Source organism: Rhinolophus hipposideros (genome assembly GCF_964194185.1).
Source record: "Rhinolophus hipposideros genome assembly, chromosome: 3".
In the NCBI taxonomy this organism is placed as follows: Eukaryota; Metazoa; Chordata; class Mammalia; order Chiroptera; family Rhinolophidae; genus Rhinolophus; species Rhinolophus hipposideros.
The window spans coordinates 88173781-88188234 of NC_138049.1; the positions used below are offsets into that span (position 1 = coordinate 88173781).

The 14454-nt window shown below is 41.3% G+C and overlaps 1 protein-coding gene across 2 annotated transcripts; it reads left to right on the forward strand.

Annotated features, from left to right (window-relative positions):
- Nucleotides 1–955: 955 nt before the first annotated feature.
- LOC308496160 (glutathione S-transferase A4-like) lies at nt 956–12363 on the forward strand. Of its 2 annotated transcripts, XR_013993121.1 has the most exons (7): nt 956–1056; nt 2528–2579; nt 4120–4252; nt 6448–6589; nt 9013–9144; nt 9493–9704; nt 10783–11058. XR_013993121.1 is itself a non-coding variant. In XM_081044925.1 (6 exons), exons 1-6 carry the CDS (start codon nt 970–972, stop codon nt 10903–10905), a joined length of 669 nt encoding a protein of 222 aa, XP_080901051.1. In that variant the 5' UTR covers nt 956–969; the 3' UTR covers nt 10906–12363. The 2 variants fall into 2 exon arrangements, 1 of the variants encoding a protein (XP_080901051.1); XM_081044925.1 differs by lacking the exon at nt 9493–9704 and having other exon boundaries at nt 10783–12363.
- Nucleotides 12364–14454: the final 2091 nt, after the last annotated feature.

A 14454-nucleotide genomic window follows, 5' to 3' on the forward strand; every position in this document is an offset into this window, starting at 1 on the left:
CTCCTTTAAAAGGCAGCTGGTCACATGGTGTAATTCTTCCCACGGATGAGGACACGAAGGCAGACAGAGGTTTAGTGAATTGGGTCTAAACTTACCCAGCTCTTTGGTGCCCAGGTTAGGACTCGAATCTTGGTCTCGTCTAGGTCTTCATCTGTGCTTTCCCCGGCGCTCAGGACAGTCTTGTGACAGAAATGAAAGGGTCCCCAATTCCCAGCGAATACTTCAGTCCCCACAGGCCCCGCCCACTGTTAGAAAACATTTTGTTTTGCAAGATCATTCATGAAACCATCATACTAACTCCCAGTTCCTTCCAGAGGAAATCTCTCAAATCCACAAAATACCTCGATACCTTGATATGTACAGTTTGCTCTTCCTTTTTTCTTAAATTGTGAGATAGAGCATACATACATACATACATACATACATATAGGAGAGTGCAAAAACATTTACACACAGTTTAAAGATTAATTATAAAGGCTAATTACTAATTTTGTTTAAGAAATAGAACATTATTAGAATCCCCAAAGCCCAATCCCCTCCAATCCCAACCTCCATTTTCCTCAGTAGAGGTAACCACTATTCTGCTTCTGTGATAATTATTTTCTTCATAGTTTTACCTACTAAGTATGCACCCCTAAACAATAGTTTCATTTTGCCTGTTTTGGAATTGTTATAAACACAGACACAACATATGGTTTGTGTTAGTTTGTTCTCTCTTTTTTTAAAATTTTTATTGGGGAATATTGGGGAACAGTGTGTTTCTCCAGGGCCCATCAGCTCTAAGTTGTTGTCTTTCAATCTAGTTGTGGAGGGTGCAGCTCACTGGCCCATGTGGGAATCACACAGGCAATCCTGTTGTTTAGAGCTCGCGCTCTAACCAACTGAACCATCCGTCCGCCTCTGTCAGTTTGTTCTTTAAACATGTTTTTTTTTTTATTTCGCCCTTCAGAAAATCCTGAGCCAGAAGTCATGACAGCCAAACCCAAGCTCTGCTACTTTCGTGGCAGGGGCAGGATGGAGTCGATCCGCTGGCTGCTGGCTGCAGCTGGAGTGGAGGTTGGTTCCTGTTAGGAAGCGGAAGTAGGGTAACTTGGGTGAGACTGAAATGGTGGTCCGTTTCCTTCTTCAAAATTCAAGATGGTCTCTTCAAGCTGTACCCACTCTTTCCCTTTCCATGTCTTTCTTCATAAGAGGTGCAGGAGGGAGCATAGTCCTCTGTTTAAGGAGGGCTGGGAGGGTGGAAGCCTAGGAAGGTGCTCTGGAAGCTTTATAGGGCCTAGAAAGATCTTGGTGGATCATAAGACAAAGGAAAGAGGGGAGATCCACGTCTGAATCATTCTCTCCATTGAGACCAGTTGATTTTCTGGGATCTTTTCAACTTTACCATAGCACCTCAGTCATGCTCTGCCCATGACTGCCAACTGGAACCCTACGCCCGACTGCAGTCTGGTCTCCCCTTGAATCATCCTCTGAAGGGTCGGCCTCCTGGGGAATCTTACCTTAACTCTGAATTCCCTCTCCACTGACTTTTCCATAGACTTTTTTAAAACTTTTATTTATTTAAGTGTGTTTTTATAGGACCCATCAGCTCCAAGTTAAGTAGTTAGTTGTTTCAATCTAGTTGTGGAGGGTGCAGCTCACAGTGGCCCATGCGGGAATCGAACCGGAAATCTTGTTGTTTAAGAGCACTGCACTCTAAGCAACTGAGCTAACCAGCCACCCCCTTCCATAGATTTTTCACAAGTGGAATTGTTTGGTTTTATGCAGGTATAGACTTCCATTTCCCTATTTGAATGCCAGCTCCTCTAGAACAAGGACTCATGACCTTCTTTGGTTTCCTCTTTTCCCCTTAGGGGCTCCCCTCTTAACACTGATCACCTTATCCTACCCCCACCTCAAGATTTGTGGGACAAAAGTCACTCTCACCCACAAAAGCTTCTAAAGAAAGTTTCTAAAGAAACTTCATCAATAAATGATGATAAATCCACCTGGGTAATGGTCTTGGATCCCTCCCATTGAATATATGATCATCAAAGAGAAATTTAATTTGACCTGCCTGATATGGAGGGAGAATGACACAGAAGAGAGAGGAGGAAGAGAAGAGGAAATGGAAGAGGAGAAATCATTGGGGAAGCTGGAGAAGAAAAGACAAGTTTGGAAAGAAGGAAGAGTTAAGGCAAAAAAAAAGAAAAAATATAAATGGGGGCTGTGGGAAATGCTTTAAGTAGGCCCCAAAACAAAAAGGGGTGCCAGTCCAACGTCAGTCTAAGCTAATGTATACACACCCTCTGTCAGAATTTTCAGCTGTGTGGTAGTTGATAACTTTGTGGTTCCTTTTGAAATTTTCATTCTGGAAGACACTGGACTCTTTATACTGTGAGCATTTCTTCTTCTTCCTTCCTTCCTTCCTTCTTTCCTTCCTTCCTTCCTTCCTTCCTTCCTTCCTTCCTTCCTTCCTTTCTTCCTTCCTTCCTTTTTTTTTTTTGCAGACCTTAAAGTTATAACAATGTCTCTATCCTTTATCTAGTTTGAAGAAGAATTTCTTGAAACAAGAGAACAATATGAGAAGTTACAGAAGGGTGAGCCTAGATTTGTTCAATATTACCTTATTGGGAAAAATATAAATTTGTTTCTGGAAATATTCATTTCATTATAGAACATAGAACTCTAGAATGACACCTATTAGAAAAGGCACACAGTGTGACTGCTAACAGTGATTGACTGTTCACTGTGTACTTGACACAGAGTTAATTTGTCATCTGCATGGTCTTTAGCTGTTCTCAAGTAGGTTATGACCCTGCCTCAATTAGATATGCTAGCGTGGGTTGACCCAGTGCCAATTGATTCAAAACTCCCCATCTGATTGAAGAATCCTTTAATAATTCTTAAATAATGATCCAATGGGTTGGAGGGGAGGGAGCAACAGGGAAGGGGATTTTGACCTAAGATATTCTCTAGTTCTTATGGTTCATATCTACTCATTTTTGCTGGTTTAACAGATCAACAGAAACCATTTTATCAGGTCACAATTTTGGAATCAAGACTATAGAAAAGGTCCAAGAAGATGTCTTTAATCCTTACAACTCCACACAAACGTTTCTCACACTGAGAGAAAAGCTAGTATTTTCATAGTACTTCTTAAACTACTAATAGCCATAACATTATTTCTTTTATCTAAGGAAACCTGGGTGTCCCATCACTGCTGATAAATAGTCATGAAATTAACACAAATTATTTTTTTTAAGGAAAACGTTCACTTAGTAGTCAGCAGACCTGCCATTTACGAACTGTATGGCTTTGGTCAAGGTCTTTAACTTCTCTGTACCCTGTCTCTTTTAAAAAATTTTTTTTAATTAATGTATAGCTGACATAAGCATCCTCTTTACCATAAAATAAAAATAATCTCTGGTTGTAGATTGCACTGTACCAATAGCTCTTGCTGAGTGGCGAAGGCCCACTTTACCCCTTTGCCAATTCTTGTCCAGGAACTTTGTCCAGGACTATTGACAGTAATATTGTTTTAATTATGCTATCTTATTTCATCCTTTTAAAATCTTGCTAAATAGATATGATTACTATTTTAGAGAAAAGGAAGCTGAAACTCAGATAAGTCATTTGCTTAAAGTCACAGGGCTGGAAAGGGCTAAAGCTGACATTCAAACCCAGGTCTGCCAGGGTTTCTTACTGTCACCTTGTCCTGATGCTGTGTGGACCTAGAATGATACCTGATATGCTTTTTAAAGAATTAAGACTCCACCTCTGAATCAGAATATCTGGGAGGTGCGGTAAGTGTTTTTAACAACCCACTTCCCTCAAGTGATTCTTATACACCTTAAACTTTGAGAACCAGAAGCACTTATACTATAACATAGTCTAAGTAAAGGTAGAAAGTCTTAAATAATCATGATTAACCAACACACAAAAATTCACGAAACCATCAAGCAAATCTCAAATTTCCTATGAATCAAATGCTAGGCATTTCCTCGACAACTGGGGTCTTGAATTCACCACTATGGGTGAAAACTAAAAATCATTCAATGAAATTAAAGTGGACCCTATTGCAGGCTTACCACAACCATGGAAGACGAGTACTTTAACCTTTGTTTGCTCAAACCACAGATGGACGCCTGCTGTTTGGTCAGGTGCCTCTGGTTGAAATTGATGGAATGACGCTGACACAGACGAGAGCCATCCTCAGCTACCTTGCTGCCAAGTACAACTTGTATGGGAAGGACCTGAAGGAGACCGTCAGGTACCACAGGGTTCATGCCTGTATTTGATCCTTATTCAAGCTTCTGTAGGCACCAACTGAAACCTGGTTCAGGTGTAGCCTTTCACCCTGAGCTAAGGAGAGAAGGCAAGGGGAACAAATGGGAGATGAGCTCTTGCTACATCCAGCAGGACTTATGCTTAACTAAATAAGTACTCCACGTAGCAGTCTGCATTCAACATTCTCATATTCTCTCCCCACTGCTAACAAAATATCTTCTCATTACATGACCTGGTAAACTATTCTATATGGAGGTGGAAATGAATGACTTAACAAACAAATATTGAGCATTGTAACAATGATTTATTACCACAAAAAATACTGTGTAACATATCATCTTGAAGCACAGTGACTTAAATTAGCAAGTATTTATTATTACTCGCCAGTAATGTGAGTCATCTAGCGGTTGGCATCTCTGGGCCAGTCTTGACTTATCTTGGCTGGACTCACTCATATGTCTGTGCTCAACCAGTAGTCAGCTAGGAGGCTCTGATTTTAGGTGTTGGCTATTGATTATGAGGAAAATGGGCCATGGGTCTCTCATCCTCTCACTTGGAGCTTATCTCATGGCAGCTAGACAGGGTTCTAAGAGAGAGAGTGAAAGCACACAGGCCTCTGAAGTTCTAGCTCAAAACTAGTACTCAAAACTTATCAATTCTACCTCCTTCTATTAGTCAAAGTAGTCCTGAGGGCAGCCCAGGAAACAGACCCCATCTATTGGAAGAAGCTGTCAAGTTTTATCACATATAATGGAGAGTGAAGATTTGTGGCCAGTTTTCTGCATCTACCACAAGCACCTTAAGCATATACCATAAGTATCTACTATGTGCACCGTGCTAGGCTTGGCTGAGGATGACTGGTTTAGTTTCACAGGAGATAAGTAGACTGAAGACAAAGACTTGCAACTATAAAATTTTATCTGGATTTGGGGTCAAGGGGCATTTTCAGTGTTCCTTATATCTTATCACCATAAACATGGACACGAGGGGAAGGTCAGTATACATAGAAGACATTCTAGAAGAAAGGCCCAAGCTCAACTGTTCAGAAAATGGAGACAGTACAAAATAGGAATGAGCAAAGTCCACAACAAGAGGCATCCCATCCCAACTTTCCCATAGCTCCATCTTTAAAACGGATTTAGTCATTCTAACCTGCAATCCCGAGGGTATATGGCAAGAGAAGCAATTTCAAACACAGTGTATGAATGGAATCCTTTTATAACAATGCAAACAAGTATTACTATACAAAAGAGTCTGTTTCTCATTGTTTTGATGCATGTTTTAATTGTGTGTTTTTTTAATACCCATGGCTTTTTCCCAAGATGTACGTCCTAAGCAATAGAGTACTGTTAATATATTTTTTTTCTCCAGGTTAGGCATAAACTGTAATAGATTAAAACAAACAGGCTAGATGGCAACCTAACATGGAAGAAAAAGGATTTGTAATTCAGATAGGACAATGAAAGTAAATTATTCTTTTATGTATGTTAAAAAGAAAAAGACCAAGAAAATCATGAAATTTGTTGGGCAACTGGCACATAGTGGGGGATACAAAGTCACACCACCCTTAATGAGTTGGCAAGGTAGTGTAGAAATAACTAGCACAGTACAACTGCACCAACAGGCCAATAAATCATAGTAACATAGCTTAATCATAAATCATAGTAACATAGCTTAATTATTTTTTAAAAAGTGTTTGTCAATGAAAGAAAATTTTTAAAGAGAAGGAAATAGAGCTATTTGCTTGACCTCACTAAGCAAGTACACTTTTCTTTGTCAGTTGCCAGGTCCGTAGAAGACCTGCTAAATCATCTATCTTCCAAGTGGAAAGGTCTTGGTACTAGTAATAGTTTTGCACGTTTGGTAAACTTCATTTAGTTTGTTTTTTAAGCCCATAACTATCTGATTATTTGTTTATGGCAGATTTCAACTTAGAGGCACTCATTAATTTTTTCACACATGCCATTATTCAACAAACATTTCCAGAGACCCCATTATATACATCATGGTCACTGGGCTGGTTCTGGTTCCAGACATTATTCCTGAACATGGAAGCTAAGGGAGAGGAAATCAAAAGTCATTTGCCCCAATATCTATTTACACCGTAGAAGTCCCAGATTAGGAAACCCCACACTCAAAGCTTCCTCTGGGAATGAGAGTCACACGGTGTTTTGTCAGGATCAACATGTACACGGATGGCACTCAGGACCTCATGATGATGATCATGCTGGCTGCGTTCAAACCGCCAGAGGAAAAGGAGGAGAACATTGCTTTAATCGTGACGAAAGCTAAGACCCGTTACTTCCCCGTCTTTGAAAAGGTAGGATGCAGGGATCTGGTTTGGATCTCAGCGAGGCCTCCCCCTAGTGTGGCCCGAGGGGGTGTGGTGGTGTGGCAGGCATCATGACGCTTTTGTGACACAGGGTCTGGGTCCAACTGCGTGGTCAGATCTTTGGGGGAGGGGGGAGGTAATAAAACCTCCAATCCCCCCTCCTCTCATCCCAGACAGGAAGTTGGGAGAGGCAGACAGAACTGGGAGGGAGAGCACAGGCTCAGCAAGTTCCTTGTTCCCCTTCCCAGGACGTAGGGACCCAGAACTTTTGCATTTCCGCTTGCTGGTAAGGATATTTAAAAGCGTGAATATATGAAAAGGCAGAAGCCATGTTAGAGCTTTCCTGCATTTGGACTAAAAAAATTATTTTCCTCCCTTTTCCCCCACCCCGAACCCCTCCAGTTCAAGCCATTGTTTCTCAGTCTAGTTGTGTAGGACACAGCTCCCTGCCCATGCTGGTATTATGAGCCTTGTGCTCCCCTTAGCTGAGGCAGTCGGTCGCCAGCTCACAGCAGCTCTCGCCGGCTGCTGGCCACTCATGATGGCTGCCATTGTGCCATGGTCACTGGCCGCTCATGGTGACACACGGTAAACCCCCCCCCCATAGCCCCCCGGCAGTACTGGCAGCCTGTGGCTGGCTGCTCATGGCCCAGCTCCAGGGAGAGCCGTTATTCACAATCTTAGCTGTAGAGGGCGCAGCTCACTGGCCCAGGTGGGAATCCAACCTGCGACGTCGGCGGCGCTCCAACCACCTGAGCCGGCAGGCCAGCCCTGGACTAAAATTTTAATAAGGATTCCAATAAATGACATGTATAATTATGGAACCTCCAACAAAACAGAATTGGAATAAACCAAGTGCAATGAAAGGATACAGCAATTCTATTCTGATTGTTTAAAAAAGTTATCAGCCCACGGCATCAGCATCATTAATTCACTGTGTCAGATATTTCTTTAAGTTTAATACTATAGACTAATCATGCTTCAATAAAAAGACAAGTCTCTTAAAGTTACAACTTTTATGAAGTCATTTTAGACTCATTACTAACTACAAATGTCTTCAGTTTATCTGATAAGGTTCCAAACTGAGAGGGCAGCATGCCAGATGGTAAGAAAGACTTGATCGCATAGGGCTCCATAAATAAAAGTTTGCAGGAAAAAACAATTCTGTGGTATTTCTTCTCAGTCTTTGGAAAACACTGAGAATATTTCAGATTTTTTCCAAAGCTTTGGAAAAGAATTATTTATTATTGACTAAACTATACTGAAGCGTTCTATACTCAGAGTACTAGTCAAAACAAGTTTCTGCTTATTCAGGGACAATGTACAGTAATGTTGAAATACCTTCCATTTAAAAAAAAGCTAGTGTGATTACTTGAGTTATAGTGTTAACTGTGCTTTTTCCTACTATAGATTTTGAAATCTGTGTGGCTAAATCCAGTACTTCCCAAAACATTTAAAATAATTAATTTGTTCAAGTTAGGATCAAACTCAAAATTCATTCGTCATAATTAATCAGTTATATATTTGATTAATTTGAAAAAAAGCCCCTTTTTATATCTAAGGTCCCTCTTTCCTCTCGCTTCCTCTCCTTTTTTTCCTTTTGCATTTGTCTAGTCAGGTATCTCACATTATGGATTTTACTACAACATATTCCTTTATTCCCCAGATTTCCTGTCAATTGGAAGTTAGAATTAGAAGCTCGATCCGGTTCACGCTTGATGTATTTTGGCGAGACTATTTCATAGGGGGTGTTGTGTAGGTCGTTAAGAAGCACTTATTATCTGGTTGTCACTCTTATGATTAACTGTGGTTGGTGAACAATACCTAGACCCAGCGATGTATTAGTGGGTGCAGAAGTTTGATACGCCGAGCCTGTCAGTCTCTGTTCATTTACCAGCTGGAATGCGTTTCATAAAATGAATCTTCCCCTCATATTTGGTTACTCTGGGGTATGGTTTTTTGGGGTCTTTTTTGGGGGGGGGAGTAAGATAAATGCTACTTTCTTTTTATTCACCAGATTTGGGCTGCTGGTATCCCCATTGGTAACTTTTTCGTACTTGTGGTATTGTAGCCAGATTCTAGGTAATCATGACCTTTGTGTCTCCCCTATACCGGTGGGTACAGTTTTACTTAACCAGCTCCAGGCTCATAACAGGGAGCTCTGTTCCAGCACTTCACCTCCCAAGATGTCTTGGTAATCACTGAAAGATTTCCAAAAAGATTGTGCCAATTTACAGCAATAGATGAGTGTTGCTTTCATCCTATCCTTGCCAGCATTTTTGGAGATTATCGAGAAAAAGATTCTTTAGCAAATTTGATCTGTACAGGAGATTCCATGCTTTGAAAGTGTTTAGCCAGGCAAAATCGTCTTTACTTTTGTTTGATATTTTTTGTTATTTTTCTTTCTGTAGATTTTGAAAGATCATGGAGAGGATTTTCTCGTTGGCAACAAATTCAGTTGGGCAGACATACAATTGTTAGAAGCTATTTTAATGGTGGAAGAACTCAATGCTTCTGTTCTTTCTGACTTCCCTCTGCTAAAGGTAGTGTGTTGCCTCCACACAGAGCCCAGGACAAAATGAATAGAAACAAAGACTGAAATAAAATGTGCCTCCACGTCAATCTCAAAGAAACGAAAGAAGACTGTTTTAAAACCATTATTTTATTTATTTTGTTAAGTTTCTCCTGCTCACACCATAGGATCATTGGGAAATAAAAATCTTATGAAGGGAGAAAGAATACATTTTGATTTCTAGCATTAACATTTAGTGTTTTTCATTTTTGTGGTGCTTTTTACTTTTGTTTTCTTGTATTTTTAGTACTTTGAGGTATTTTTTTTTTCCCAGACGAAACAAGGCTGATGAGTCTGTCTTTGTTGTTTTCCTCCCCAGCTCCTACCAAACAACTCTTCTCCCCTTTACTCCCTGTGATTCCGGGGCACCCATGGAGCCTCTTGATTGCGCAGAGCTTCTGCTTGGGTGGCATTGCTTGTCTCCTGCTGCATTGCCCCAGCCCTCAGATCTCTCTCTTTGAATCCTGCTATCGCCAGACCTCACCAGGCCTCTGCTCCAGTTCCTTCGAAACAGTTTATCTATTGTAATAGGTGACCATAGGTTTCATAATTTAAGAATACGATTTTTTTCTTATTACAAAAGAAATGCAAGTTTATGTAGCTACATTAGACATTTGTATAAACTAAAAAAATGAAAAAATAAAAATCTAACCAGCCAAATGTTACTGAATTAAACATCCTGACTATTATTTTGCATTTTTCTCCCCAATAGAATCGTACTAAACATTGCTTTGTGGTATGCTTTTTACATTTCTTCAATTATCATAAATATATTTACATGTCAAGAAATATCCTTCTGCGATATCATTTTATTTTACTTTCATTAGGCAATAGAGTCACATCTTTCTGAAAAATCAGAACTATATAAAAAGCGCATACATTACAAAATCTCACTCCCACCTCTTCCTTCCCTCCTTCCTGCTCTCATAATCACTTTTATTGATTTCCTGTGCACCATTCCACTGTTTCTGTTTATGCCGATACAAGAGTTAATGGGCGTATATCAGTATATATTTATTGTTCCCCTTTTTTTCTTACATAGTGCCCTGGGCTTTCCCTCCAAAACAATGCATTCTAGAGATTTCCCCCTGTCCATACAGGGACCTTCCTCTTTCCTTTTACATATAATATAATTTTAAATTGCTGGCTTACATTTCTTGTAGGAATGTACCATAATTTATATAACAATTTTTTTCTTGGAAACGTAGGTTATTTCTAATTTTTCACTGTGCTATACTTATTATACTTACTCATATTATTATACTTATTTCTTTGCTAACACCCCTACTTAACTTATTCCCTTATAATAAATTCCTAGAGCAGAAATTGATAGGTCAAAGAATATGAAGTTTTTGAGTTTTTAATATACACTGCCTAATTGTGACGGTGATTTTTTTAAAGATAATTTAATTCATGTTATATACACCTGCAATTGTATTCCCCTTCCCAGGAACATCCAGCAAACATGTGTTGAGGGATTAGCTCAGATTCAACACACCAGGCTCCATAAAGCTGCTAGTCTATGCACCCTCCTCTCACAACAAAGTTTTGATTTTTCTGAAAGTGGTGACTGTGTTGGAGGCCCTGATTTTACTGTTTCTCATTCCAGGCATTTAAAACAAGAATCAGCAACATCCCTACAATTAAGAAGTTCCTGCAGCCTGTCAGTCAGAGGAAGCCACCGCCGGACAGCCACTATGTGAAAGTAGTCAGGAATACCCTACAGTTCTGATGGCAGCGGGTCTTCACGATGACCAACAGTCACCATCCAATCTCAGCATCAGTCGGTGCCGATCAAGGCTAACTGTAGGGGTAAAGTGTCTGAAAACTGCAAAACAGTACTGCCATCCACAGCAAATGCCAATTAAATGCAATATGAACCCATTCTGCTATGTGAACATTTTTAAGCTTGTCAATTGTGGATGATGGTTACAACTTTTTGATATCCATGTATCAATAATTAGGAGGCTGTATATTTTGGGCAGTGGCCTCTATGGGACTCTGTTTTGCTATCTGTGTCCAGATAGGGACCATTGGGGAAAGAGGGAACAGAGAGTTAGACAGGATTTCTCCAACACACACCCTGATGCTGAGTACTTGGGATAGGAAAAAAGTGCAAATGACAAATTGGCAGGATAATGGCTCTGTAGGAGACAGAGCATGTCCTTAGGAACACCATTTTGAGACCCTGAAAAAAACTTGGACAATTAGACACCCCTGTTTACTACCTAACATGGCCACCAAGACTGAGTTTTGCTTTGATGAAACAATTCCAGGTAACATTGAGACTAAGATATAACCGATGAATATTTATACAAATTGACCCAGAAATTCCCTTGCCTTGGTATACTTTCTTTAAGTGTAACTATTGGGTCCCCAAGTTGCATAATTTGGACCCCAGCCTCACATTGGGGCTATGTTTGATGGTGGATGGAGGGGCTGACTTCCTGATGGGGCGAGTATCGGGGTGATATTACAGGCACAGCTGTGGCTCCCAGTGGGTGGTCTCTGTTCTGGAGCAGGGCTCCTGCCATTGGCTTGGGGTGCATGATCTACCAGCCCTAAACTGCTGCTAGACGGCCCACCCAGACTGCACACTTGATCAATTCCTGAATGTGTGTCTATGTACATGTCCTTACTTGTGAAACGATTTAATGTCTCATCAGCTTCTATGCCATTTCCTCAGGGCCACCACAAGGCATGACCTTCCTCTACCACATCCTGCCCCATCCTTTTCCCACCCCTCCTCAGATGATGGATTGCTTAACAGAGTTGTCGCAATCAGGGTCATTCAGCAGCCCTGCTGCAGCCCTCGTAGGGCCTGAGGTCCTGTTCCTTCCCAGTGTGGTCAAATCTCAGCCTGGGAATTCCAGTTGTCTAATTGCCCCAGTTCATTCCCCATCCTGACCAAGCCATTGGCTTTATTCACGTGATGAATAAGACAGGGGGAGAAAAGGCTTCTGAGAGGAAACCCTGCCCTCCCGTGTGTGGGGTGACTTTTTCCTCTGACTTCCACCAAAGCTGAGAGTCTGACCTTATAGAAATTAAGTGGGAAAAGAAAAATACATAGTTTTGTAATGATTCAAACTTGAAAGCCAATTTCTTTTTGTTATAATCACTCAGTTTCGTAAATAATTCCAACAGTTTGGAAGGCTTATACAGTGAAAAATAAAATTCTCCGCTCCCTACCACCCCCCGACTGTTTTTAAAAACAACCACTTCCTATGTCCTCACTCCTTGCCCAGGTGCTTAAACAAGCCGTAGGCAGGACCCCAACCTGGAACATTCTCCCGGAGTACATCCCAATGGCACAGGCAGCCAACACCAGACCTTGTTTCATTGTCCCATAACGCCATATGTACACTTGGTGTCTTTCTTGTAAGTCTTCACCCCTTTGTTGTTCCCTATAGGGTTCTCTTTGGACCCACTGCCTAACTAGTAGAGGGAATTCGGGGTGCCCAAGGAAGTGAGCCTCAGAGTCCCCAATAATTCTCAGCACCATTCAAGGTCTGGCTTCTACTCTCCCATCACCAGGGAGCCTTAGATTTGGAAAGAAAAAGAAGGGTGAGTGAAGACAGTCAGCTCACCATATCCATAGACATGGAGGTGGGGGTGCTTGGAGGTCCTTGGTTGTCTGTTCCAGGAGATACTGGGAAAACGATTCTCTCAGCCTTGTCCTCCCGTTTCAGGAGTTCAGCACTCTAGCAAGTGAGAATTTCTTTTCTTGTGACTATGAATCTCCCCTGTTTCAGTAACAGCCGCGCGCGTGTGTGTGTGTTTGTGTGTGTGTGTGTGTGTGTGTGTGTGTTAGACCTCAGCACATAAAGAATTTAAAACCTGGGCAGTGGCCCCATAATGACCCCTCCTAACTTGATGGTGATAATTACTCCTCTCTTTGGACTCCAACTTGGAAATTAAAACGTGATTGCGGAATGAACTTTGGACAGGAGTTTACCATCCTTGCAGAATGCCGGCATTTCGAATAAACCTGCTTTTCTTTTCACACACACAACACAAGTGATTGCTGCATGAATGTCCTGGCCCAGGGCTAGTGGGAGAAAAGTTAAAACAAAATCAGAGACGATTGCTCCCACTGGATCATCAGCCTTGAGCAAAATTAGGAGAAAGGGGGTTCGTTTTAGGTTTTGGCCCTTGGTTTTATTTGGGGGGGAGGGGAAGGTAAGGGGTTGTAGTTGTTGATTTTAAGCAAGGAAGGGGGTTTGTTAGCACATATGTTTGAAAGCACAAGTGTGAATTCAGGGGTTTTCAGACCATTGGGATTGCTCGTACGTCCTTCTGTGTGGGCTTTAGGTTCCCACATGGTTCAGTGATTGGCTCATTCTGGTCTGGGTGACCCTGGGGCTGGCACTGAGGGATTGCTGCAGCCCCAGTGGAACCATATGGAAGAGGCAAGAGAGGTTCCTCAAAGCAGTGGGACTGTTATCATCAGGAGAAGAAGGGAGAGGTGCTGGTTTATTATCTCCCCACTTTACAGGTGGGAAACGTGAGGCCCAGCGAGTCCCTGATCCCGGGGGCCAAGTCCCACTGTGTTGTGCTGCCAACAGGAATTACATTCTGGTTTTCAGATGGGAAAAACTAGACCCGGGGAGAGGAGAGGCAAATTTGCCTAAGATCATAAGCTAATGAGAAACTGAACCAGAATCTGAATCCAGAAGACAGGACTCATGGTCTTCTAAATATATTTGGCAGTAGTGTTCAGTTTGGGAGATTGAAGATAGTTAGGAAATAGTCTTTACTGTTTGCTTAAGGGGTGGCCAATTTGAACAGGGTGTACTATGTATAGCCCTCAGCCACCACTATAATACTGAGTTAGTATATTTTGTTCTTCTCCGCCCCCAAGTCCATTCCCATCCTATATCTATTGGGCTCTCCCCTAAACCTTGAAACGGTAGAATTTTTTCTTTCAGATTATAACACAATTGGAACTTGATGTATTTTTTTTTTTGGATAAAATGTTTTAGTGAAATAAAACAAACATACAGTAAGAGGGACAAATCTTATGTTTACAGCTCAATGTTTTTGTTTTTACGAATGCCATCTTTCTATTTTTCAACAACAAGCATTATTAAGGTATAATTTATATATTATAAAATGTGCAATGATTTTTAGTGAGCTTGTAAAGGTGTGCAAGCATCACTTCACTCCAGTTTTAGACCGTTCCCGTCACCCCCCAAAGTTTCCCTGTTTCAGTCAATCATTGTTCCCACCCCAGTCCCAGGCAATCACTGACCTGCTTTCTGTCAGTCTGTTTTACCTCTCC

Coding starts and splice junctions, on each gene's coding strand:
- LOC308496160 (XM_081044925.1), top strand. CDS start 970: ATGACAGCCAAACCCAAGCTCTGCTACTTTCGTGGCAGGGGCAGGATG. Junction 2,580..4,119: donor ATATGAGAAGTTACAGAAGG/GTGAGCCTAGAT, acceptor CTCAAACCACAG/ATGGACGCCTGCTGTTTGGT. Junction 9,145..10,782: donor CTGACTTCCCTCTGCTAAAG/GTAGTGTGTTGC, acceptor TTCTCATTCCAG/GCATTTAAAACAAGAATCAG.